This window comes from Piliocolobus tephrosceles, chromosome 14 (genome assembly GCF_002776525.5).
Source record: "Piliocolobus tephrosceles isolate RC106 chromosome 14, ASM277652v3, whole genome shotgun sequence".
NCBI classification, from domain to species: domain Eukaryota; kingdom Metazoa; phylum Chordata; class Mammalia; order Primates; family Cercopithecidae; genus Piliocolobus; species Piliocolobus tephrosceles.
Window position 1 is genome coordinate 47,324,311 of NC_045447.1, and position 27,756 is coordinate 47,352,066.

General features: G+C 42.7%; 2 protein-coding genes and 1 pseudogene across 3 annotated transcripts in view; 1 reads left to right on the forward strand and 2 right to left on the reverse strand.

The window, feature by feature from the left end:
• APTX (aprataxin) overlaps positions 1–12,864 on the reverse strand; it is a 45,565-nt gene extending 32,701 nt beyond the window's left edge. The window contains exon 1 of the mRNA XM_026449170.1: positions 12,745–12,864. The gene's annotated coding sequence lies outside the window, so the exon portion shown is untranslated. The remainder of the gene's footprint in view (positions 1–12,744) is intronic.
• Positions 10,438–12,883, reverse strand: LOC111529210 (annotated as a pseudogene). Its single transcript, XR_002727349.1, has 2 exons — positions 12,745–12,883; positions 10,438–11,124 (listed from the first exon to the last, which is right to left on the reverse strand). The product of XR_002727349.1 is annotated as an EKC/KEOPS complex subunit LAGE3 pseudogene (transcript).
• Positions 12,884–16,151: 3,268 nt separating this feature from the next.
• Positions 16,152–27,756, forward strand: part of DNAJA1 (DnaJ heat shock protein family (Hsp40) member A1) — a 13,739-nt gene continuing 2,134 nt past the window's right edge. Inside the window, exons 1-8 of the mRNA XM_023196099.3 lie at positions 16,152–16,327; positions 17,436–17,574; positions 17,771–17,948; positions 20,723–20,827; positions 21,275–21,502; positions 24,826–24,940; positions 27,180–27,295; positions 27,624–27,724. Coding sequence (XP_023051867.1) covers positions 17,443–17,574; positions 17,771–17,948; positions 20,723–20,827; positions 21,275–21,502; positions 24,826–24,940; positions 27,180–27,295; positions 27,624–27,724 — 975 coding nt within the window. The 5' untranslated portion in view covers positions 16,152–16,327; positions 17,436–17,442. The remainder of the gene's footprint in view (positions 16,328–17,435; positions 17,575–17,770; positions 17,949–20,722; positions 20,828–21,274; positions 21,503–24,825; positions 24,941–27,179; positions 27,296–27,623; positions 27,725–27,756) is intronic.

Below are 27,756 nucleotides of genomic sequence, written 5' to 3' on the forward strand. Positions count from 1 at the left end.
AGCTATACAATCTCTAAGTTTTTTTTTTAAATGAGAGACAGGGTCTCACTATGTTACCCAGGCTGGTCTCAAACTCTTGGCCTCAAGGAGTCCTCCAGCCTCAGCCTCCCAAAGTGCTGGAATTACAGGTGTGAACCACCACACACAGCTTCTGATTTTTTTTTTTTTTTCAGATGGAGTCTCACTCTGTCACCCAGACTGGAGTACAGTGGCATGATCTTGGCTCACTGCAACCTCCACCTCCCTGGTTCAAGCAATTCTCCTGCCTCAGCCTCCCCCATAGCTGGGATTACAGGCATGTGCCACCATGCCCGGCTAATTTTTGTATTTTTAGTAGAGATGGGGTTTTGCCATGTTGGCAAGGTTGGTATCGAACTTCTGACCTCAGGTGACCCACCCACTTCTACCTCCCAAAGTGCTGGGATTACAGGCATGAGCCACTGCATGGGCCTGATTAAGATTTTTTAATGATAATCTTTTCAAATTCTTGGTAATCATACCTGTAATTGGGACACCAGTTGAGCAGTTCTGTTCTATACATTACAGTGTAAACATGATGATGTATCCATAAACTACACCCTGTAAATTCACTTTACAATCTTCCAACTATAATTTACACTCTATTATTTTCAACTCCCGCTTTTAGGACTGGTTAACTTCTCCCACTATGTGCTGATTTCTTGAATCTAACTCTGAACTCTTTCAAGGATCTAATTTTTAAGAGTTTAGGAGATGATTACTATAATCCCAAGCACTGACATTCATATCATTGGTGGTTTGTGTGAAAATTTTATTTCAATTCGGCAATGCTGATCTGTGTAAACACAGATCTTATAGTGGTCTATCCTAAAACTTCTCATAAAGAAGAAAGGCACAGGAATGCCTTCTAACTTACCCTGCTTTGCCTTCCACCATCTCTTTAGTCCCAGCCCTGTACCAGCAATATTGAACTTCTTACCCTTCCCCCACCTCAATACATCAGTATATTGAGTTCCTTGATGTTCATGCTATTCTCTCTGGAATGTTATTCTTTCTTTTCTCCCTAATTCACTCTTGCCCCCTCCAATCCAATCACACTGCAACTAAAAAAACTATTTCACACACCTGTAATCCCAGCACTTTAGGAGGCCGAGGCAGGGAGACTGCTTGAGACCAGAAGTTTGAGACCAGGCTGGGCAACAAGGTGAGACCCCGTCTCTATAAAAAAATAAATAAATAATTTAGCCAGGCACGGTGGTATGTGCCTGTGATCCTGGCTACTTGGGAGACTGAGGAAAGAGGACTGCTTGAGCCCAGAAGTCCAAGATTGCAGTAAGTCATGATTATGCCACTCCAGCCCTCCAGCCCAGGCAACAGGGCGATACCCTGTGTCTTAAAAAAAAAAAAAATAAGAAGGGAAAAAGTATTTTTCAAAACACAAACAAACCTGGTCATGTCACTCCCCTGCTTAAATCTTTTACCAATGCTCAATCAAATTAAGAATAAACTCCCTTGTTTGGTCAGTTTTACAGAAGTTCTTGTCCATCTCTCTAATCTCATCTACCACTCTCTCCTTGCCTATTTGCCCAACCACTGGGCCTTTCCTTCAATTTCTTAAACCCACTCAGTCAAGAATCTTGGGTTGAAACTTAGAAACTTCTCTGGCTACTTTAAAGACTGATGGGGCTGCCTTCTGCACCATCTCCAAACCATAACAACCTTATAGTATCTGGGCCTTCAATCTCACAATCACAGACAGGCAACAGTAGTTCCCAGAACAGGAGGGCCTGGGCTCTTGGCACTGTCAGACCAGCTCCTCTTACTCGTCAAGTGGGAGAGACATGGCTATAGGAGCCCACACAGATACCCAAATCCCGTAATCTCAGGGCCTTGGCCTCCAGTCAGATGAAACCAAAACAACTCTAGCTCTCCATTGGCTAGTTCATTCATTCATTCATTCAACTCTGAGCAAATTCCGTATGTCAGGAATCACTCTAGGAGCTGGGGCTACCACGGTGAACAAAACAAAGTTCCTGCTTTTGCCAGGCGTGGTGGCTCACGCCTGTAATCCCAGCACTTTGGGAGGCTGAGGCGGGTGGATCACCTGAGGTCAGAAGTTCAAGACCAGCCTGGTCAACATGGTGAAACCCCGTCTCTACTAAATATACAAAAATTAGCCAGGCGTGGTGGCAGGCGCCTGTAATCCCAGCTACTTAGGAGGCTGTGGCAGGCGCTTAAACCTGGGAGGCAGAGGTTGCAGTGAGCCGAGATCACGCCATTGGGCTCCAGCCTGGGCAACAAAGAGTGAAACTTCGTTCCAAAAAAAAAAAAGTTCCTGCTTTCAAGGAGCTTACAGTCTGAACAGGTGAGGCAGACCATAAGCAAAGAAAGATATAGGTCTTGTGAGGGTAAATGCTACAAAGAAAAAATGAGTGGGATACAGAACGTGGTGAGGATGGCCGGGTGCGGTGACTAATGCCTGTAATCCCAGCATGTTGGGAGGTCAAGGCAGGTGGATTGCTTGAGCTCAGGAGTTCAAGACCAGCCTAGCCAACATAGTGAAACCCCTTTTTTACTAAAAAGTACAAAAATTAGCAGAGCGTGGTAGTGCATGACTGTAATCCCAGTTACTTGGGAAGCTGAGGCATGAAAATTGCTTGAACCTGAGAGGGAGAGGTTGCAGTGAGCTGAGATTGTGCCACTGCACTACAGCCTTGGTGACAGAATAAGACTCCGTCTCAAAAAAAAAGAAAAAAAAAGTGGTGAGAATGTCTTGGTAGTGTGGAAGGCCTCTCTTAAGCACACACCTGAAAGAAGTCGTCATGTGGATATCTGGGTGAAATGAGGAACCATTAAAGGATTTTAATCAGTGGCGTGCCATATTTTTTAAAAGGTTACTCTAATTATTTTATGGCACCAGGATCTTAAAGAGAGGAAATGGTTTCCAATTCTGCATTTCTTTAAAATGTATCCATTCCTCAAACACTTAGAGTGCCTTCTCTGTGTCAGGCAGTGGGGTCCATGTTGAGTCAACAAGCCAGACACAACTCCTCCCCTTAAGGACCTTTCAGTCTAGTGAGGACAGTTGCAGCACACGTTCACCTTTCACAGCCTCAGCGCTGAGCCGTTCCACTCTCCTGAACTTGTAGTCTCCTTACTGCTAGTCTTTCCAATATTGCATTGCTGCTTTCTCCCATTTGTCTTTCTTACTGCACTTCAGACTGGACGTCCAGTGGCATTTTCCTGAGCATGGTTTGGTTCCTCTTGACAACAAATTTGAATGTCTACACATTTACACCATTCAGACAACCCTGAGACACTCCTACTTTGTCATTCTTTTCACAAGCAAAGCTCCAGCTCTGTCTGTCAAAATAATACAATTTCATCAACTGTCTTCACCATACTTTTAACCACAGTAAAACTTCTGCTTTCATAGAATAATATTGCTCCTAAATTATGAGGCCTATAACAAAAATTTTAACCACTCTCAAAAGGGCTTTGATTCACAAGAGACCTTACTTTCAACCTGTGTGACTTCTTGGATATTTTAGAGAGAGAGGATATAGCATATGTGATTAAAGAAAAAAAAAACACAAAATTTTTTAGAAAGTGTACATTTAGCCTTTCTCTCTGTGGTAGCCAATTACTTTAGTAGACCTAATTGATTCTCGTACCTTTCAGAATTCCTACCCTTGCATAGTCCCCTTCCACATTGACTGGACTTGGCTAAGTGACTGGCTTTTGCCAATGGCACATTAACAAGCACAATGCAAGCAGAGCCTTAATAAATGCTTACACATCGTGGCCTATCCTCTTGGGGTGCTGCTGTTCAAAGGATCCAGCTGCCATGCTGTAAGCCCAACTTAGCCACATGAAAGAGAACTGAGGTCCCAGCAGAGCTCCCAGGCAGTAACAGCCAGTATACGACTGACCCAGCTTGGAAGTGGGTCCTCCAGCCCTAGGGAAGCCACCCTAGCAGTTACTACACAGAACAGAGATGTACTATCCAGGCTAAGCCCTGCCCTAACTGCGGAATTCTGAGCAATGATTGTTACCTTAAGTCACCAATTTTGAGGGCAGCTTGCTAAACAGCATTAGATAACCAGAACACTCCCTTTTGAAAAAAGGGTGAGGGCACTATTCCTACCATGTTCTGGAAGTCATAATACTGTCTGAAATCTGGGTCAAGGCTCAACTTCCTAATAGAAGAGTTGCCTTATATACTTGTGTAAATGTTAAGTTTAATGTCTGTGTCCCACTCATCCGTAAGCTCCATGAGAAAAAGGATTGTGTCTGTCACAGTCAACATTGTTTTACTGACCTAGAAAAGACCCTGACATATAGTAGGTACTCAATCAATATTTTAGTAAATCAATGTAATGTTGATTTACTAGGTCTACTATTTCCTCTGTTTGAATAGGATAGTGATTTCTATGACCATTATTAGGAAATATTTACATGTTTATTTACATGTAGATACTCTTCTGCACACTTCGTACATGTTAACTTATTTACTCTCCACAATAACTCTATGAGCTAGATACTATTATGATCCAATTTTACAGATAAGGAAATTGAGGCACAGAAAAAATAAGTAACTTGTTTGTGGTGGGGCCAGGATTCAGTTTCCAGAATTTGTATTGTTAGCTACTACAGTGCCTTTCCCAGTTTCCTGTCCTAGATCTGACAGTGCCATTGCTGTTGAAGAAAGAAAAAGGTAAAGTTACACAACAGAAGATGAACAGTTATCTTCATCACAACTTCTTCACAATGAAGACATCATCATGACTAGGCAGGTAGAAAGCTGCTCATGGGACCAAGATCCTGCTTCAAAATGCCTTTTCAATGTCAGTGATAACAAGGAGATGAGTCAGTAATGACAGGTCGGGGCAACCACCAGGAAGAAGGACTTTTACATCAGGCCTCACCCCTAGGGCTCTAACTCTGGCAGCTAAAAAAATAACAACTTCAACCTATGCACTCAACTCAACCCCAATCTCCCAAGAGGAGTGGAAAGAGCCCCTAGTCAGTAGCTGCTGATTTAGTGCAGAGTCCCTTTTAATGCTGGTACTACTGTGGCCTGTGTCTAGGTCTTCCCAATGCTCAGCACAGAAACTGATGGCAAAGGCCTACCCTGGCACCATTACCAGCCCTGTCTCTGCTCTGAGGAACAACCTGCATGTAGGATTCTAAGCCAATAGCACTCATAAGTTTACCTGAGGACTGACCTCTCAGTGTGGTTAAGTACAGGACTTTCTTGACGCACCACCACTAGCCACCACCAGCAAATATGTACAAACACACACCCCTGGCCTCACTCCCATATTTGAAGAAGATGAGGGAAATTTAACACAAAAATATCTAAAGGGCACTTTATTAGAAATCATGGTAGGTGGTAGAAAATGACAGTTTACCCCAACAGTAGAATAAATATTCCACGGCTGTACCACTTAACAGCTTAACAAAAGTATGCCTAGCTGGGGAGCAGGACATCCTTAACAAAAGTATGCCTAGCTGGGGAGCTAGAGTTCTTAACAAAAGGATGCATAGCTGGGGAGCAGAACATCAGGTCTTGGTAATCAGGGGAGTCGCCCTAGAGGGAGTCCTTAAACTGGGTCTTGTCCATTAGACATTCACTCAACAAACACTTCTTGACACGTGCTATATGCCAATTACTAAACTAGGTGCTGGAGATAAAACATTGTTAAGCCATGATCACCAAGACAGTCACCCTAGAAGCATTGCTGTAGCTCAGCAAATTGCCCTTTGTTGTGCTTCCATCAGAGGCATCCCTCACCCAGTCAGGGATACTGTCAAGGGCACTGCTCCTCAAATAACACAATGTGCTCTTTATAAGCATCCCTGGGAGACATTCCAATCTGATCTCCATTCCAGGAATATTTTCACCTCTCCAGAGTACTGGATTTATGTTTTATCTTCAAATATCATGAATTGTGGGACCAATGAGGTTGTCAGCTTAGAGACAAATTCATGGCCCAGCTGCAGCAAATGTGAAGGTCATTCTTCTGTGCATTTTAGCTTTGTCTCTGGTTCCATTTTGTTACTACCCGTGTTTTTATTTTCTTCATTCTCCACACTTTTAATGTATGGCATCTTGGGGTCTATTATCTCTGTTTATTTGTTGTATCCTTAGAAGTGGCTGTGAACCCTTCTGGAAGAAAGCATTGCCTTCAATGTTTATAATACAGTATACATATTTGCATAAATGCTATGATGGAGATGTGTACACTGGGTGATGTGGGAACACAAATAATAATGCCTTATAAATTATCAAAGGCATTAAAGAAGATCCTGCATAAGGGTCACTGCTTGAGTTGTATTTTCTTTTCTTTTTTTTCGAGATGGAGCCTCACTCAATTGCCCAGGCTGGAGTGCAATGACGCGATCTCAGCTCACTGAACCTCCACCTCCTGGGTTCAAGTGATTCTCCTGCCTCAGCCTCCCAAGTAGCTGGGATTACAGCCACACACCACCATGCCTGGCTAATTTTTGTATTTTTAGTAGAGACAGGATTTCACCATGTTGGCCAGGCTGGTCTTGAACTCCTGGCCTCATGATCTGCCTGCCTCAGCCTCCCAAAGTGCTGGGATTACAGGTGTGAGCCACCACGCCCAGCCTGTATTTTCTTTTGTTCTGTGTTTTGTTGAGGATGTCACAACACACTAATCTTAAAACAAGGTTGCTGCCATATGCATGCAAGAAAACGTTTTTTTAACCTTACAGAGTAGATTTTGGTGTTATATCATGGGCTTATAGGACACCACTGAAGTTGTTTATAATTAATCAAAGCTATTTCCATGATAGTTTCATCAATTTTTTTCTGACAAGCTTATGGGGCAAAACAATTCACATCTGCATCTGAATTTTTGTGCAGGAAAGGAAATTCAGATGAAATATCAAATAAGTTAGAATACATTTGACAACAAAGTGAGGTGAAGAATTAAAATAATTATCTAGAAGATGTATATACACAAAATGTTATCAACAGAATTTTTTTAAATAAATGATGCCAAATGGGATTTAGGAGTTTGTATTATTTAGACCAAAAGTCTGAGATTTTGAAGGGCTATTACAAGTCATTTTGTTTAGTCTTATATCTGTGCAGCAGTATTCTTCCGAATTCTTTCTACTTTTCAGGTATATTCCCAATCTTGGAGTTTCCCATGATGGTGTGATTGCCTATGTGAGAACAGGGTGAAAGTACTGTTGCTGACACAACATCTGAAGTATGCTGAACCAGCAGATAATCTCTCAATACACTCAATTTTAGCTCCTTTTTTTCTTAAGTGTTTTAGCCATGTAAAAATTCATTTCAACAAACAGCACACAGAAGATCTCAAGAAATAGATCAGGATCTCGTAAATGAAACATTCGAGTTTACAAAAAAGATAGCAATAAACATGTTTACTGCACATCCTTTCACCCTTCAGTAGTATAAAACATTACAACCATCTTCCTTTACGTTTAAAAAAATAAAGGAAAGAAAAAGTAAACCAAACGTACCTCACGACTTCTTTCAGCTCTCTACCAGGCCTGGAGCTTTAAAGACAACACTATTTTGTCTCTGTACTGAGGAAAATTGTAGACTTTTAACTTAGAGTGACTAAATAGAATGCATTACTCTCCCCCTCCTCTTGTTTTCAGAATTAAAAAAAAAAAAGCATAAAAACAAAACTATCTAAAAAGTACTCACTGCTAAGAGGAAAGTCTACTCTGAGCTCAGCAATTAGGCACTCTGATGTTTGTTAGAGGAGGGCAGCCCAGGCAGGCAGAAAAATCACTGGACTGTGTAGTACTGGGCTGGACGTTTTGAGAAGGCAGGCACCATCTCCGCTTTTTCACAACTATATGCCCAGTACCTGGCACAAATTCTGGCACAGTGCGCATTCATTCATAATTTATTGAGTACCAACTCTGTACCAGGCAGTGTTCTAGATGCTTAGGATATATTATAAAACAAAACAGACAAAAATTTCTGCCTAAAAAGAAAACTATTCCTCTATTCATAAACTTTGGACCAAATGTCAAGGGTGGAGGGGCTTCAAACCAAGCAATTCTCTAGTTCTCTGCAGACACCAACTGGGTATCCTACAATTTAATTCAATGCGGACACTAATTATCCAACATTATTGCATATCCCACAGGTTAAGGGCTCAGTCTCACAAGACTGTCCCCAACTTGAGATACCAACAGCAAGTCCAGGGTCTCCTGTACTTCTGATAGACTGGCTATGAATGGGGGTGTCTTCATGTATTTGAGCTGTTATAACATGCCATTAACTGGGGAGCTTACAAACACCAAAACTTATTTCTCAGTTGTATAAGCTGCGAAGTCCAGGACCAAAGCACCAGATGAATGGGTGTCTGGTGAGGGCCTCTTTCCTGGTTTGTAGACAGAGCTGTGTCCTCACGTGGCAGAAGGGACTCACAAGCTCTCCTGGGTTTCTTTTATAAGGCCACTAATCCCATGACGTAGTCACTTCCCAAAGGCCCCATCTCTGAATACCATCAACTTGGGGATTTCCAATTTATGAAGTCAGATAGGATACAAACATTCAGACCACAGCACAGAGATTCCCACAACCGCCTCCTTAGGTTCAATAATTTGCTAGAACAGCTCACAGAACTTAGAAATAACTTTTACATTTCTCAGTTTGGGGAAGGGATATGGATCTTCAAAAGGCCCTCTCCAGGAGCTCAATCCTTCCAAAACCAACCTGGAAGCTCTCCAAACCCCTTTGGTTAGGGTTTTTTTAAATTGAGGCTTCATTATGTAAGCATGATTGATTAAGTCATTGCCCACTGGTAATCTCCTGCCCCTCTCTCCTCCCTGGAGGTCATGGCTTGAGGCTGAAAGTCCCAACCCTCCAATCACATGGTTAGTTCCCCTAGCAACCAGAGCCCCCTCTTCCCCGCTCCCCGCCATTCTTCGGGGCTCTCCAAAAGTCACTTCATTAATATAAACTCAGATGTGATTGAAAGGGGCTTGTTATGAATCACAAGATACCACTATCACTCTCATCATTTAGGAAATTTCAAGGGTTTTAGGACCTCTGGCCAGGAGTCAGAAATGAAAACCAAAATTTTATTTTTCCTTTAATTTTTTTTTTTGAGATGAAGTCTCGCTCTGTCACCCAGGCTGGAGTGCAGTGGCACGATCTCGGCTCACTACAGCGGAGGCCTGCTGGGTTCACGTGATTCTTCTGCCTCAGTCTCCTGAGTAGCTGGGACTACAGGCACGTGCCACTTCATCTTGGCTAATTTTTGTATTTTTGGTAAAGATGAGGTTTCACCATCTCTACTAAGATGGAAGGCCGAGGCGGGCGGATCACCTGAGGTCAGGAGTTCGAGACCAGCCTGACCAACATGGTGAAACCCCAACTCTACTAAAAATACAAAAATTAGCCAGATGTGGTGGCAGGCGCCTGTAATCCCAACTACGTGGGAGGCTGAGACAGGAGAATCGCTTGAACCCAGGAGGCAGAGGTTGCAGTGAGCCGAGATTGTGCCATTGCACTCCAGCCTGGGGGACAAGAGCAAGATTTCGTCTCAAAAAAAAAAAGACATGTACTTGCCCAGGCGCTGTGGCTCACGCCTATAATCCCAGCACTCCGGCAGGCCGAGGTGGGTGGATCACGAGGCCAGGAGCTCCAGACCAGCCTGGCCAACATAGTGAAACCCCATCTCTACTAAAAATACAAAAAATTAGCCAGGCATGGTGGCAGACACCTGTAATCCCAACTACTGGGGAGGCTGAGGCAGGAGAATCGCTGGAACCTGGGAGGCGGAGGTTGCAGTGAGCCGAGATCGCGCCACTGCACTCCAGCCTGGGCGACAGTGCAAGACTGTCTCAAAAAAGAAAAAAAAAGGTATGTACTCCTCAAAACTGTCAAGGTCCTTAAAAATAAGTGAAGTCTGAGAAACTGTCACAGTCAAGATGAGACTAAGGGGACATGACAACTCAAAGTAATGTGGTGTCCTGGGTGGGATCCTGGAACAGAAAAGGGAAAAACTAAGGAAACCCAAATGAAGAACGAACTTTAGTTAATAATAATGTATTAACGTTGATTAATTAGTTGTGGGAACTGTATCATTTTAATGTAAATTTTAACAATAGGGAAGACGGAATGCTAAATAATGGGAACTCTGCACTATCCTGCCAACTTTTCTGCAAATCTACAACTACTCTTAAATAGTTTAGTTTTAAAAAAATGAGGGGTGGTGAGTGGGGGTAGGAATGAAGGAGAGTTCATAAAGACTGAAATTGTATGGAGTCAGAGAGGTAAGAGAAGATTGGTGCTACTCAAAAAATAAATAAATAAATAAAAATCTGGCCCCAGTTAATTAAAAACTAAATATTCCAAGAAATTTAAATTTATACAAACATAAAAAACAGCATTTTAGTTAGGATTTACTTTCCACTTTGTGCTGATAAAAATTTTTTTTTTTTGTAGCAGTAGCTCAGTTTTATTTTCTGTGGTAACAAACATTTAAGAACCAGATAAAACAAGGGGCCCCTGAGTATCCTAAGGCCAGTACAGGCCGACCATGACGCCCTCCCAGGAAAGTAGCAACTATGGGAATTCCCTGCCCTTGGGAAGAATGGATGCACTGCCTAGGAGGAGACGCAAGGTTAGACCTCGCCCCATTTTCCCAGACCAGGCTTAGCGGGAAATGGGGGGCCCAAAGTGCTGCATGGTCTGCATCACCAGAGAAAGATGGTCGAGAAAGTTGATAACAGAAATTCGGAGCAGGCGACAGTCTTCAGCTTCCCAGAGGACGACCAAGATCCTGCCGCTCACTGCGAGATTCTTCCCAACCACCCTTTGGTGGGGCTCAGCATCTGGAGCCAGGGACCCACGGGCAATTTCCGCCTCTAAGGGGGTCGGGAAAGGCACGCTGAGGGTGAATATGTGCGGCCGCATTCCTGGCCCCCTGGCCACAGACGTGGCGTCTCTGCAAGGACCTGAGGCGTGAGGTGGGGGAGCTCCGCCGGCTGGAGCTGCCGCTGTGTCTGCGCCACCGGGGCAGCTGTGGTCACCCTGGCTATCCTCGCAGTTGCCGCTTCCGCCTGCATCTGCATCCGCGTCCCGCATGACCTGCCGCCGCCGCTCTGACTCCTTTTCTTTTAAATTAAAGAAAAAAGTATAGGTGTAGTTCTACTTATTCAAACCTGGACTCACCTTTTCCTTCACCCAATTTTGCTCCTACCCTGGCCTCTTCCTCCTCTTCCTCCTTCTGGGCTCCCTACCCCAGGAAGGGCATCTCCAACTATCCTGTTGCTCAAGCCAGAAAGCTGGAAGTCATTCCGCCTCCTCCCCACCTATGCATCGTCACCACGACTCTACCCGAAGACTTTATATGTTTTTATATTTGTATTTATTTTTCTCCCTCTCCATTTCTTCTATTCAGGCCTCATCACTTCTGATCTGATCACTTACCATAAAAACCTGCTAAGAATCCAACCTTCACATTAGCACCCAAGTGATTATTGTGAAATGTAAATGTAATCAAATCGGCTGTAAAACAAGGGTTACACTAAGGATTACAATATGACAACATTTGTAGTGTTTAGCATAGTGCCTGACAGGTCCTCACAAAAGTGAAAAGATGAGGAAAGAGAAAAGAAACAAAAAGTCAGCTGTTAGAGGTTATATCACCCCATCCCTAAAATCCCCCAGTGTCTCTCAAGAGCCTTCAAAATAAAATTCAAACGTTTTAGCATAATGCCCAAGCCCTTATTATTTGGCTCCTGCCAGGCCTCCAGCCATCTCCAGATACCTCTATGAACACTTATGGCCATGTGGTTATTCAAAGTTATTGGTCAGGCATGGGGGCTCATGCCTGTAATCCCAGCATTTTGGGAGGCCGAGGCAGGTGGATCATCTGAGGTTGGGAGTTCAAGACTAGCCTGGCCAACATGGAGAAACTCTGTCCCTACTAAAAAATACAAAATTAGCCAGGCGTGGTGGTGCATGCCTGTAATCCCAGCTACTCGGGAGGCTGAGGCAGGAGAATCACTTGAACCCGAGAGGCAGAGGTTGCAGTGAGCCAAGATGGCGCCATTGCACTCCAGCCTGGGCAAAAAGAGAGAAACTCCATCTCCAAAAAAAAAAAAAGAAAGTATGAAGTATCCCACTGAAAAAAAATATAATGGTAAGAAAAGAAGCCATCCATGACAGCAACAATAAAAAATGCCTAGTAACACATTTAAGAAGAAATGATGAGGACCTAGTTTAAAAAATGAAGAAAGTAAATATACAGTTATATGTTCATGAGTAGGAAGATTCAACATTTTAAACATGTTAATTCTCTCCAAACTGATACATAAAATCACTGTAATCACAATAAAACTCACAATGGGATTTGGGGGGAATCTGCCAGAAATATTCCCAAGTTCCTCTGGAAGAATAAACATACTCAAAAAAATGCAAGGAATATTCTAAAAAGCAAGAACAATGAAGGGAAGTAGTACCATGTATTTCAGTGGAAATTTAGTATACATTAAAAGTGGTGGCCAGGTATGGTGGTTCACACCTGTAATACCAGCACTTTGGGAGGCCAAGGCAGGAGAACTGCTTGAGCCCAGGAGTTCAAGAACAGCCTGGGCAACATAGGAAGACCCTGTCTCTACACATACACACACAAAAGTTGGGGGGCACATTTCATGTTAGTCAGGAAAAATAAGATTAGTATTAGACAAACTAGCTTGCCATTTGGAGAAAAATAAATATCAGTTACTTACAAATAATCCTCAGTCCTTACACCAAAATAACTTCTAGATGGAATAAAAAATGTGAAGTTTAAAATGGAACAATGATTCCAGATGCAGTGGCAGATGTCTGTAGTCCCAAGTACTGAAGAGGCTGAGGCAGGAGAATCACTTGAGCCTAGGAGTTCGAGTCCAGCCTGGGCAACACATCAAGGCTGTTAATTAAAAACAAAAAAGGAAACAATGAAAGTATTAGACGTAACCTGTAAACCTGGGACAATAGATTTATATCTATAATGCTAGACTGGTAAAGGGGAAGGTGGAGAGAAGAAAAAGGCCAAAAAGGAAGAGTCACAACTTATCTACATAAAAATTAAAATCTTTATATGACCCAAAAAAATATATATATAGATACTAAGTAAAAAGCTAACAATATACTAAGGAAAATAATTGTAACACATGACAGACTAATATCTATCCCTAAAAGTGCTATTATTAAAATAGTGGTATTATACCACAGAAAAATGGTAAAATAATATGAACAGTTGACAGGAGAGTCAGTAAACATTTAAAACATGGTTAAACTTACTAATAAACAAACTCGAAACAAAAAAATATCACTTTTTATCTCCAAGTTTAGCAAAGATTTTCACAACAAAAGGTAGAATCCCTCATACTGGCAAGGCCTACTCACACACTGCTGGAAGCAGTTACAAACCAATATGGAAACTTATTTATTACAATTTTAAATCTGCATTCATGTTGACTCAGCAATTTCAATTCTAGCTGTCCATCCAACAGAAATACTTGCATGAATACTCAAAGCTATATTTGCTAATTTCTCTGCAGCAGTTTGTAAAACACTGGAAATTGCTGAAATGTTCATCAGTAGGGGAATTATGGTGCCTGCATGCTATGCCATTAAAAATAACAAGGTAGATTAATAATCCTAACACAGATGACAAAGTGAAAAGGGCAAGTTGTAAAAAGCTTGTATGATCCCATTTCTATACAAACGAAGACCATACACAAAGTTATTGCTAGTTTTTTTATTTTACGTAAGAATGCTTCTTAAAACTGTTAACTTTTTTGTTAGTTTCGTTTTTAGACAGGGTATTGCTCTGTCGCCCAGGCTGAGGTGCAGTGGTGCAATCACCACTCACTGCAGCCTTGACCTCCCAGGTCCATCTTCCTGCCTCAGCCTCCCAAGCAGCTGGGAGTACAGGCCCACAGCACCACACTAACTCTAATTTTTGTAGAAACAAAGTCTTACTATGTTGCCCAGGCTGGTCTCAAACTCCAGAACTCAAGGGATCCGCCTGCCTAGGCCTCCCAGTGCTGAGATTACAGGCTTGAGCCACCATACACCCCTTACTCTTCCTTTATTAGCATTTAACACTCAACTGTTTATGTTTCTAGTTTCCTATGTTGTGAGCTGCTTGAAGGCAGGGACCATGACTCACGTGATTTTTTTTTTTTTTTTTTTTTCCTGAGACTCAACAGTCTCGCTCTGTCACCCAGGTAGGAGTGTAGTGGCGCCATCTCTGCTCACTGCAACCTCCGCCCCCCAGGTTCAAGCGATTCTCCTGCCACAGCCTCCCGGGTAGGTGGGACTACAGGCACATGCCACCATATCTCGCTAATTTTTTCTATTTTTAGTAGAGAGGGGTTTCACCATGTTGGCCGGGCTGGCCTAGAACTCCTGATCCCAGGTGATCCACCCCCCTCGGCCTCCTAAAGTGCTGGAATTACAGGCTTAAGCCACGGTGCCCGGCCTGACTTACGTGATTTTTCTATTACAAAGCCCTAGTACACTGCCTGGTAATATCAGACGTTTACTAAGGGTTGGTTTAAACTAAAAACGTTATACCAGAAGTGATACTTGAGAAGGCAACACCTAAGATTAAAAAAAATCAGGTGTCTGTCAGCCAAAGCAAAAGCACACAAAGGTGAAAAGGTGTATATGGGAAACTACAGATAGTTCTGTCACTGGAATGCAGTTAAAATTAATGAAAGAGGAAAGGCTGAAGAGGCAGCATGACCATGCTTCCAAGGATAAAGTTCAAAATTCTTAGCGTAGCATATATACCAACAAAGGCATGCCCTAACTAGCTCTGAAGCCTCACCTCCGGCTATTCTAGCTCCCTTAGCTCTGGATATATCCAATTAGTTCCAATTTCCTAAAAACACCATATTCTTCCAAACCTTAGTATAGCCTTCCCCTGTGCTTTGTCCATTGCTCTTCTCCCATTTTCTAAACTCGGCTCAATTGCCACTTCTCCCAAGGAAACTCTCTGATCTATCACGTCTAACAGGAGGCTCTCCGTACTGACTTCTACCTCATGGTTTCCCTGGCAGTCTGTTGACTTGTTGGCTTCTCACTGAAGTCTAACTGGGGTTTTTCAACTCTGCATCTCCTGTTTTGTTTTTGTTTTAAATCGAGACGGGGTTTCACCATGTTGCTCGGGCTGGTATCAAACTTCCAGCTCAAGCAATCAGTCCACGCTGGCGTCCCAAAGTGCTGGGATTACACGCGTGAGCCACTGAGCCTGGCAAACTCCATCTTTCTTGGTGCTAGATACTGACATATCTGTTGTGCCCCTGGATAAAGAAACGGACCCCAATTCCCATTCAGCCCCCGTGGTACCATTTTAAAGTCCAACGTCTCACGTTGCAGATTGTACATCCAGGTTCACTGACCCGTAGAATTTAAAAGTTAGGTCAAATAATTAAACAAATTGTTTTAGACACTCTTGCTGCTACTCTGTAGCCAAACTGGGTGAAAACCTGACCAGAGAGGTCCACGGCCCTCCGTGCATCAAAGACGGTTCAAACGTTTCACTGATTAGCTCAGTCCCAGACACTCTGCGCTCAATCTGCAGGAGTCAGCGAGGTCCAGGACAGATAACATGTGTCTAGGGGCCTGGACTTGCACAAAGAGCCCTAAAAACTTCACAATTTGATGAATTAAGCCGCCTTGGACCGCGCGTGAAAAGCAGCAAAACCCAAGGCGTATGCTATTGGTCTGGGGACTAGACCCACCTGGCTCAAGCATTTCTTGCTCAGTGGGTTCCCTGAAAGAGGCGCCCATAGGAGGGTGGGAGGGGGGCAAGACTGTTCCAAGAGCTTTCCCCGTTCACACACAGCTCCCGCTGGATCACTGTACCCGAGACCTTCCCGCCCTCGCGGGCGGAGGCGGCCACCCCACAGGTTTGGCAACGCTAGGACTTGCACTGCTCCTGAGCCATGCCCCGCCAGCCGGAGACTTCCGCACTCTCGGGCTTGCTGAGTGGAGAAAAGGGCTCCAGAAGATTCCACGAGCGTCGGGAAGCCGCGTTAGCACCAACCCCCACAAGGCCTTTCGGCGCAGCTCCTCCCGACCCGTGCGCCCCCGCGCCGTTGCCCCGGTAACCGCGGGGCGGTGGCAGCGGCCGAGAGGGGCGGGACTTCCGGCGGGTGACGCGCCCCGGTTCGGCTACAAAAGACGACGGCTGCGGCGCACCGGGCGGAACTTTCCAGAACGCTCGGTAAGAGGTGGAGGAGCGGTAACTGCCCGAGCTGCGCACAGCTCCGCGCTCCTTCCCGCTCCCTCACACACCGGCGTCAGCCCGCACCGGTGAGTTTGAGCCCTCGAGCTTTCCCCAGTCCCCTGGCTGGCGCCATCGGCGCCGGGAAACCGATGGAGCCGCGGTCCGGAGGCCGTTGGCCGCGTGGGCAGGAGCGTTGTCAGTTCCTGGGCCCACGATTTCCCTTTTGGAGGGCTGGTGCGGTGCCCTGGCAACCCATCCCCGGGACGCACAGTGAATGGGCCCGAGACCTTTACTAGACCTCCCTCCGTACCCAGCCTGGGATCTCTAAGGAGCTGTTCCCTTCGCCTGTCCGTCCGTGCGCGCCCCCGCCGCCCCCCTCCCGGTCTGCGCTCGGTGTTGGGGGGTGGGGGGGCGTTGGCGACCCTGCGCACGCGCACAGAGAGCTAGGGGCGAGGGGGATGCGTGGGGAGCCGGGCGGAGGCTGCGGCTTTCGCTTTCTCTTTCTCTGCCTCCCCTCCTTTTCTTTGTTGAGGGCTGGGCTTTCCCCTCCGCCACTTGGTTCCAGGGTGGGAGGGAGAAAGGAAGGAAATCTTAACGGTCGGCGCCAAGTGCAAGGGGAAACCTGGCAGGTAAACTCCGCCAGCCTGAGGGGCGAGAGGGATTCGGCCGTGAAAGTGGAGAAGCTGTAAGCCGTGGGCGGTAGACGGTTTGCTGTGTGGAGCCGGTAATCTGTTTTATAAATCTCTCCCCCCACCACTGTGTGCCCAGATGTTTTTTTCTGGAAAGTGTATGGAGTTTATCAGATTTACCAAAGACGGTGATAGTGTAATGACCAGTAAACTGAACATAACAGTGCTGCTTTTGGTTACAACTGTCACCGCCTCTAAGGGAAACGGGAAGAATCCAGGTAATAGTTGTGTTATATTAGTATGGAAGCTTTGGTGTGGGAGAATGGGAACCAGGTGCTACAAGGCGGCTCTCGAATTACTTCCCAGTAATGATTATTAGTTTGTTTTGTCTGTTGGAGTTTATAGCTGAATTATCCCAGGAATTGTTACCTTTTTGGTGAAACTTAGGGGCAGTGGTGTTCTTATAATCGGATTTGGCAAAGAGATTGTTCGGCCTTAGCTCTCATTTTTGTTAATTAAAAACTACCAGTTGAAAGCCGGTTAAAGTTGCATTTTCTTATTTCAGGCAGAAGATGGTGAAAGAAACAACTTACTACGATGTTTTGGGGGTCAAACCCAATGCTACTCAGGAAGAATTGAAAAAGGCTTATAGGAAACTGGCCTTGAAGTACCATCCTGATAAGAATCCAAATGAAGGAGAGAAGGTGAGTAGTATATACTCTTAAACATATCTGAATAGTTCTTTGCCAGATGTATAGTATTTCTATTATGATCTGAAATCGAGTATCTAATATAGTAATTATGATCACTTCCTGGTCTTTTTAGCTAAGATCAAGTGTAATGTAGCCAGGTAACACTTGTTTTTTTAAAAAAAATGAAATTCACTCTTTTCTCAAACAGTTTAAACAGATTTCTCAAGCTTACGAAGTTCTCTCTGATGCAAAGAAAAGGGAATTATATGACAAAGGAGGAGAACAGGCAATTAAAGAGGGTGGAGCAGGTGGCGGTTTTGGCTCCCCCATGGACATCTTTGATATGTTTTTTGGAGGAGGAGGAAGGATGCAGAGAGAAAGGAGAGGTAAGAATCTAGTCTTTGTGCAGCTAACTAAAGTTAGCTGTTGGTCAGAGCAGATCTTTGAGAAATCACCCATTTTAAATGCTTGTTTACATGTTGGTATAATGTTGCAAACTGACCACAGACTGCCTCTGATTTATGGTGTCGTGTTTTTTGTTGTTGTTTTTTGTTTTTGAGATGGAGTTTCCCTCTTAACTGCCCAGGCTGGAGAGCAACGGCGTGATCTCAGCTCAGGGCAACCACCACTTCCTGGGTTCAAGCGATTCTCCTGCCTCAGCCTCCCAAGTAGCTGGGATTACAGGCATGAACCACCCCACCCCGCTAATTTTGTATTTTTGTAGAGATGGGGTTTCACCATGTTGGTCTCGCTGGTCTTGAACTGCCAACCTCAGGTGATCCGCCTGCCTTGGCATCCCAGAGTGCTGGGATTACAGGTGTGAGCCACCACGCCCGGCCAATGGTGTCGTTTTTTTTTTTAAGAGATTTAAATGACCTAAAAAAATAGCCAATAGAGTGGTAGCAAATGACTGCTTCCAAAAATCTTAGATGTTATCAAACAAATTATGAGAACAGAACAGGTGCTGTGGCTTATGCCTGTAATCCCAGCACTTTGGGAGGCCGAGGTAGGTGGATCACGTGAGGTCAGGGTTTGAGACCAGCCTGGCCAAAATGGTGAAACCCCATCTCTACAAAAAATACAAAATTAGCTGGGTGTGGTAGTGGGCGCCTGCAATCCCTACTCCTCTGGAGGCTGAGGCCGGAGAATCGCTTGAACCCTGGAGGCAGAGGTTGCAGTGAACCGAGATCGGGCCACTGCACTCGAGCCTGGGCAACAGGAGTGAATCTCTGTCTCAAAAAAAAAAAAAAAATACAAAAATTAGCCAAGCGTGGTGGTGCATGCCTGTAATCCCAGTTACTTGGGAGACAGGCAGGAGAATCACTTGAACCTGGGAGGTGGAGGTTGCAGTGAGCTGATACCGCATGATTGCACTCCAGCCTGGGCGACACAGCCAGACTCTGTCTCAGAAAAACAAAAGGAGAAAGTATATAGCAATATAATTTTCCAAGTCCTTCTTACAGATCTTATTTGGTGTTCCTCACTCCCCAAAGGAATTCGATGGTAGGTACAGTGGCCTTTTTCAAATAAGAGTAACTTAAAGTTGAGAAACGTAAAACTTTTTCAAGCTCATATAGCAAACCAACAGAGCCAGGGCTGAAAACTGGTTCGTTGTCTGCCACCTATCTAATGTTGCTTCAGCTTTATTGTGTCAAAATTATGTATTTAATATATTTATCAGGAAAGTGGCCTATGGGCTCTAGAAATACTGCTCATAGGAATAAAGTGTTTAAGTCAAGAGAAATTAGTCTCACTTTATTCCCAGTATAGTGTATACAAACAAGGGCTGATGAGCAGGACCAGTTTTAGAACGAATGGCCAAGCCATTAAGTTTCACTTTGAGCCTCTAAGATATTTAAACTCCTTAAAAAGAAAGTCCACAATCCAAATCACTTGCTTAGTAAATTGGTAGAATTTGTCCACAAAACAGTAGTGGTGGTTTTTCACTTACCTTACAAAGAACTGACCTGCAGGTTAACATTGGCAAGCTCTTTTATGTGGCTTTAGATCATATTGAGAGGTTATTTTTGGGGAAATGTGCTTCATCAAGCTCTAGAAGCTTTATTTTTGCTTCCTTATACTCTCAACACTGTACAAAATAAGGGCAGCTAGATTTTAGTGTGCCAAAACTAAAGGTGGAGCTTATAAGCAGAAGGACATAATTAATGGTATTTCATGCTTGATTAGAAAGTAAAAATGTTCATTAGGCATGTACAGAAACGAGTTTGAGAACTCTTTTCAGTTGGTGGAAAGGCAGTAATATGTGAATAAGTCCTTGTGGAAGGATCACTAGCTAGGAACTTATAACTTATTAGCAGGTGACTTCATATTTCTAACCTCAGTGTCCTTATGAGATCTTGACCTTCCATTTCCCATTCTGATTTAAGTGAAGTAAGGCACTCCTTAGGAGCCACTGGCCATGTGTGGCTCCATTCATTTAAGACAAAAACAAAACTACAATTTCTTAGTCTAAATGGCCACATTTACATGCTCAATAAGCACATGTGATTGGTGGCTGCTGTGTTGGATAGAACAGATATGAAACATTTATCACTGCAGAATGTTCTGTTGGGCAATTCTATTATAAAAGGTATGAGAAATTTGGCCTTTAAAACAACCGGTGCTGGCCCAGTAGTAAATGGGCTGTTTTCTACTAAATCAGGAAGAAGTAGAAATGGATACTCTTCTGTGGTGACTCAATAAATGCATCAACTTCCCTGGCCAATCTTGATTAATGAGAATTTACTGTGCTACAGAATTTTTGGATGAAGTAATTGGCCACGTTGCTCAATACGGTACGAAGTGAAAGCTTCAAAGAATGTATTGTGACAGAAATGAATGTTTGGATTATTGTGAAATGTGCCCTTTTAAATAACATTGGTTTTTCTCAAGTGACTTTGAGGTTAATGTTTCTGCTTACCATATTTCCAAGATGGTCACGTCTATGCCCTTAGGCAAATACTTGATTTCTGACCTGATTTTCCCTCATCTGTGATTACATCACAGTTTGAGGATATTCTGTGTATATAGTAGGTAGTCAACAGATGTACCTTGTGAGGTTCATCTTTTATTGTCCTTTCACATTTTTTATGGTGCTTTTAGCACAAATAAGTAAGATTCAACGTCAAACAGATTTGTAATGAGAAATATTTTGTTTTAGGCAAAAATGTTGTACATCAGCTCTCAGTAACCCTAGAAGACTTATATAATGGTGCAACAAGAAAACTGGCTCTGCAAAAGAATGTGATTTGTGACAAATGTGAAGGTATGGGGTTTTTTTTGTTTTGTTTTTTGTTTTTTTAAACGTCTTTAATATGACACCTGAAAATGGAGCTAAGACTTCCTGGATATGTAAAATTGACTCAGGTACACTATGTAGATTTTGGGGGAGGGGAGGGCTGATACAAAGAAAACCAACTGAAAACCTGCCACCTGAAGAAATAACAGCACTTTTTTCTGTGTATATTTTAAATATAATTGGGATCAAACTAGTTTGGTATCTCTTTCGTAATAAGTAAAAGTTATTTATTGGAAATGAGGTATGTTCTAATAAGAATAAAACTCATTAAAATGATTTCATCAGTTATATATATTCAGAGGGTAGCATTCCATCAGACTTTGAAAATATTAAAAGTACAGCATTTAGGAATTGTCATTTACTACTGTATACACTACTAATTCATACGTTATTCAATTTTCTTTTTAAATTTAGGTAGAGGAGGTAAGAAAGGAGCAGTAGAGTGCTGTCCCAATTGCCGAGGTACTGGAATGCAAATAAGAATTCATCAGATAGGACCTGGAATGGTTCAGCAAATTCAGTCTGTGTGCATGGAGTGCCAGGGCCATGGGGAGCGGATCAGTCCTAAAGATAGATGTAAAAGCTGCAACGGAAGGAAGATAGTTCGAGAGAAGAAGATTCTAGAAGTTCATATTGACAAAGGTGAGTTCTGAGCTACTTATTCTGAAGTCTTGAATGCTGTGGCAGATTTATTAACATTTTATAGTTGTTTAAAAACCATTCTTAATTAGGTTATATATGATCCTATCACTCAGAAATAGATCTTATAATTTTACATATTGGTATATTACTAATAGAAAATAAGGAATCTCCTCATTTAATATAAACGGGATCATCTTTTGAAATCAGTGGTCCTGTAAATGATTGAATAGTGTTCCAAACTTAATTCTCTGCTGTTAAACCATCGTTCTTCTATCTTTTAAAAAATCAGAATGAAGTTATTTGAACACATTCTTAATTAAGAGTTATTAGATCAAGGGATAGGCATACTTTTAAGGATTTGAGAAGGGAGCTAAGTGAAGAATTGGGTCTCATTAAAATTCATGGATTTTTTTGTTTTTTTCGGAGACAGAGTTTCGCTCTCATTTCCCAAGCTGGAGTGTGCAATGGCACGATCTCAGCCCATTGCAGCATCTGCCTCCCAGGTTCAAGCAATTCTTCTGCCTCAGTCTACCAAGTAGCTGGGATTACAGGCACCCAGCACCACGCCTGGCTAATGTTTTGTATTTTTAGTAGAGACGGGGGTTTCACCATGTTGGCCAGGCTGATCTCGAACACCTGACCTCAGGTGATCACCTGCCTCGGCCTTCCAAAGTGCTAGGATTACAGGCATGAGCTACCACACCTGGCCTCATGTTTATTTTTTAAACTAATGGACATGTTTTCTATTCTTTGTTTTTTTTCCTGAGATAGAGTCTTGCTCTGTTGCCCAGGCTTGAGTGCAGTGATGCCATCTTGGCTCACTCTAACCTCCACCTCCCAGGTTCAAGTAATTCTCCTACCTCAGCCTCCCAGGTAGCTGGGACTACAGGTTTGTGCTACCATACCTGACCTGGACTTGTTTAAATAAACGTATTGGCCTACTTAATTGGCTTACTTGCCCATCTGTTGTATTTAAATGCTCCGTTAATTAATTTGAAAGAATTTAGACTACTTTTCCTTTTTTTTTTTTTAGACTTGACACTTCTCTACCTATTGGGCTCCAGATTTAGAAATAATTATATAACTTTTTTTTTTTTGGAATTTGATTTGTCGGTTTTTAAATTTTACTCTTGTCAGCTTACAAAAACCTTTTAAAATGTATTACGGCAATACATTGCAGAAATTTTAAGAAATGTATGTAACCCCAGAAGGAAACTTAAATCAACATTATGGTAATCTCTTCTCAGATTTTGCTGTTTTTAAATGGGTCTACTATTATACTGTACTATGGTGTGATACCAGTCTGGAACTGTTAATATACAAATCTACATTAACATAAATGGCTGCAATAGGATTCTATCATGTGACTCATTATACTGGCCTCTCTCACCCCCAGGGTTTTCTACCCCAGAATGTAGTACATTGAAAGGTAAAAATAAGTTTCCTTGGCCAGTTGTTGAACTTAATGTGTTTCCCACTTAGTGGGCCCATGCCTGGGGTTTATACTTTGAGGTGTTCTTCATACCAATAGCTTATAGAGTAAGTCTTTACTTAACGTTGATAGGTTCTTGGAAACTGAGACTTCTAGCAGAATGACCTCAAATAATGTCATGCAGGTCCTCAAATAATGTCATGTCACTGTAACACAGCCGAGGGGGAAAGAACCTATCAACAATGAACTCTTAAGTGAGAACTTGAAATTAATGCCCTCAGCAAGTGAAGGCATTTGTGCTATGCCTACCCTTGCTCTTCATTCAGGAAAACCTAGCTGAGTTTGCTTCCCTAGCATAACAAGTTATTTTGCCTCAATACACGATTAAAGACAGATTGTTTAATTTTGTCAGTATATGATAATGATAGGGCTTTTAAGTCCTTATTTAAGAGGTACATACTGAAGTATTTGTGGGCTAATGGATGTGGTTGGAGTTTACTTGAAAGTATATGTGGGGGCCATGGGTAGGGGTATAATACATGAAATATTAGTCATGAGTTAGTAACTGCTGAAGCTAAATTGGATGGATATGTAGGAATTCATTGTACTGTTGGCTTTTTTTATACAGGTTTAATATTTTCCATACTAAAAGGTGAAACACGATTGCTCTGTTAGGTAAGCAGAGTGATCTCGGGAAATAATCAGGAGATAACTGCTTCGGTGTAACATTCTACAAACACAGGTTTTCTTACATGAGTTACGTTGTAAGAGTTGTTGTCCAAACCCTTACTGAACTAAAATATGTGGGTCAGAGGTGAGGGGTAGGGAAGTCTCAGTAAGTCTCAGTAAAAAAAAAAAAAAAAAAAAAAAAGCATGTTTAAGAATTTTTTGCCCTGTTAGAAAATACTACTCTCCCTGTGTTTTATGGACCACATGGGCTAAGGGAGGGTCTAGCGCTGATTATTTTGTTTGCTTGCTTGTTTTAATTTAAATGATACAAGGTCTGGAACTCCTGTGCTCCAGGGTGCTATCCTCAGGGTATCCTCCTGACTCTGCCTCCCAAAATGTAGTTACCCTTTTTTAAGGGGACTATACTGAATAGTTCTTAAAAATAACAGATTTTCAGGCACAGGGGCTCAGGTCTGTAATCCTAACACTATAGGAGGCCGAGACAGGAGGATCCCTTGAGCCCAGTAGTTCGAGACTAGCCTGAGCGACATGACAACCCCCGTCTCTGTTTAAAAATAAAAATTAAAAAAAGCTGGTCCCCAGCTACTCGGGAGGCTGAGGTGGGAGTATCACTGGAGCCCAGGAGATGGAGGCTGCAGTGAGCCATGTTTGTGCCACTGCACTCCAGCCTAGGCAACAGAGCAAGATCCTATCTCAAGAAAAGATTATAGATTTAAAATTTTTTTAGTTTTATATATAAATATTACAATAGAAGGGTTTTGATTTACATTGCTGTTAGACTTAATAGAAGTAATTTGATGTGTTATAAGTAATGAAATTGAAATAATTAACATTTTTTGGTTATAACCAGTGTTTGCCAGTCATGGTTTAGTACCAGCATATACCTGTTTAGTTAATACTCTCAACATTGCTAATGAGGTGTAGGTGTCTGTGGGAAAGTTGAAACTTGGAAAGGATATGCAGCTTCCCCAGGGTAATCCAGCCAGTGAATAGCAGCTCTGAGATTTGAGGGCTGGTCTCTTTGCCCCTAGAGTTTGTGTTCTCCACTATGATACCTTTTTTCAGGAGCAAATTGGACTGAACTACTTAAGTGGGCTTTCTTAGTTATTTCTGTGATTTTTACGCATAAACAAACGTATAGATTTTATGATTCTGACCTTAGTTGGATATTTAATAAGAGTATAAAATTAATGTTTTTTAGGCATGAAAGATGGCCAGAAGATAACATTCCATGGTGAAGGAGACCAAGAACCAGGACTGGAGCCAGGCGATATTATCATTGTGTTAGATCAGAAGGACCATGCTGTTTTTACTCGGTAAAGACTTTTATCAACCACTCAAACTGAAACCTTACATATTTGGGTTGTTGGTTTTGGTTTGTTTTTTTTTTTGTTTGTTTGTTTGTTGTTTTAAAGTGTTTTCCATTACTTTTGGAACCTATTTCCTGGAAAAAGATTGTTAACCATTGTTTGGATCATAAGAGGTTGAATACATAGGATCAGATTTTTAGCTTTTTGTCTCAAGTATGGAACGTTGAAAATGTGTTTCAATTAGATGTTTTGTGTGAACCTAAATAGCAGATGGCTGGGGAAAACATCCCTGGACAAAAATTTGCCCTCAGTCTTTGTAAAACAATTTAAGTGCCTTAAAACTCTCACCAGTTTTCAATCCCAAGTTTATGATAAAGTTGAATTGCTTTTAATTGTAAATACCCAAAAGTATCTCTGTAGGAAACTTAAATTAGAACAATACTAAGTATAAATTCAGGTCTACCATTTTGAACTAAATAATGAGTATGATGAACACTGAAGCAGAAGAAAAACTGATGATTAACAGCACATGTTTGTGTCAAATATGTCCATGGCTAACATAACAGACCCTCTGTGCATGCTATATTCCCAGCAACTTGGCAGGCTGAGGTGGGAGGATCACTTGAGGCCAGGAGTCCTAGCTACTGGGGAGGCCGAAGCAGGAGAGTGGCTTGAACTCAGGAGTTCAAGGTTATGATCATGCCACTGCATTCTAGCCTGGGTGACAGTAAAAACCCATCTTTCTTCTTTTTTAAATGGACTGGAGGTGAAATTGGGAACATCTTAACTGGTTTAGAATGAAATAATATTTTGGCTGGGTTTGGTGGCTCACGCCTGTAATCCCAGCACTTTGGGCGGCCAAGGTGGGTGGTCAGGAGTTCAAGACCAGCCTAGCCAACATGAAATGCCATCTCTGCTAAAAATACAGAAATTAACCAGGCGTGGTGGCAGGCCCTGAGGCAGGAGAATCACTTGAACCGGGGAGGCGCGGAGTTCGCAGTAATTTGAGATGGCGCCATTGCGCTCCAGCCTGGGCAAAAAGAGCAAAACTTGGTCTCAAAAAAAAGACTAATATTTTACAAATGTCTGAAGACAATGGGAAATGTTGTCAAGCTCAGGATTTTGATGCTGTCATTTGAGAAGAGCATTTTTTTGAGACAGAGTTTCACTTAACAAGCCCAGGCTGGAGTGCAATGGTGCGATCTTGGCTCACGGCAGCCTGCAACTCCCGGGTTCAAGCGTTTCTCTCACCTCAGCCTCCCGAGTAGCTGGAATTACAGGTGCCTGCCACCATGCCCAGCTAATTTTTGTATTTTTAGTAGAGACGGGTTTCACCATGTTGACCAGGCTGGCATCGAAATCCTGACCTTAGGTAATCCACCTGCCTTGGCCTCCCAAAGTGTTGGGATTACAGGTCTGAGCCACTGCGCCTGGCCCAAAGGTGTTCTATTAATGTGGGTTGGAAAAGAGGAAAGTCTAAGCATGAGAAAGGAGGAAGTGGGCTGTTACGTTATATATGAAAGGTTGTGTTCACTTACAATATGCCAGGAACTATTATTTCAGGTACGTCAATGAGGAAATTCTTACAGTCCCTTTAAATTGGACGTATCCTCATTGTTTAATTTCATAAAGCCTAAATTATCTAGGACCCTGCCCGGGCTAGAGTGCAGTGGCATGATCTCAACTCACTGCAACCTCTGCCTCCAGGTTCAAGTGATTCTCCTGCCTCAGCCTCCCGAGTAGCTGGGACTACAGGTGTGCGCCACCATGCCTGGCTGATTTTTTGTATTTTTAGTAGAGATGGGATTTCACCATGTTGGCCAGGCTGGTCTTGAACTCCAGACCTTAGGTGATCCACCCTCCACAGCCTCCCAAAGTGCTGGAATTACAGATGCGAACCACAGCGCCCGGCCTAACCCTCACTCTTGTGAGTTTTTTGTGTTTTTTTTTCCTCTGAGAAACCAGATTTAAAATTAGGTAATGAAACAATTCACAGATGGTAAATGGTAAAGGCTGCCTAGAGTGTGTGGAATGACTTTGAAACCTTATCTAGGAAACAGGGCTGGCAGGTTCCACATGTTTGTTCTTCCCAGATCTCTGCTCTGTTTGATTTTTACGATTGGGGAAGAAAAGGGTGTCTTTGTAAAAGACCCTTTGCTTTTATTAAACAAAAAAACAGCCTGCTTTGGTACATCTACTGATTGGTGATTTGAAAAATATAAATAATGTGTCATATTTTATGCAGACGAGGAGAAGACCTTTTCATGTGTATGGACATACAGCTGGTTGAAGCATTGTGTGGCTTTCAGAAGCCAATATCCACTCTTGACAACCGAACCATAGTCATCACCTCTCATCCAGGTATGGGAACTAGACAAGCTTAAGCTTCTCTTTTCTATTCTAGTATTTTCCTTGTCTCCCAATAACAAAGTGTAGTTATAGGCACTGAGGGAAACCCATTGTTTTTCTTTCTTGGTTACATATCCTCTGGGCTGAGATGGAAGTTATAAAGTCTTGGCTTTCTTAGCAGCCCTTGGAAAACCCGTAAGTGAAAGGTAACAGGATTGTTTTGCCACATAAGTTTTATTCCTGCCAATGAGCTGCAAGGACAGTGCTCTTGTTCTTTATATTCCCTGCCTCATAAAAATGTGACCGTACTTAAGGAAGAACTTGGCTTCAATGTTTTTAGGTCAGATTGTCAAGCATGGAGATATCAAGTGTGTACTAAATGAAGGCATGCCAATTTATCGTAGACCATATGAAAAGGGTCGCCTAATCATCGAATTTAAGGTAAGCTGTAAAGTACTTTAAGAATATTTGAG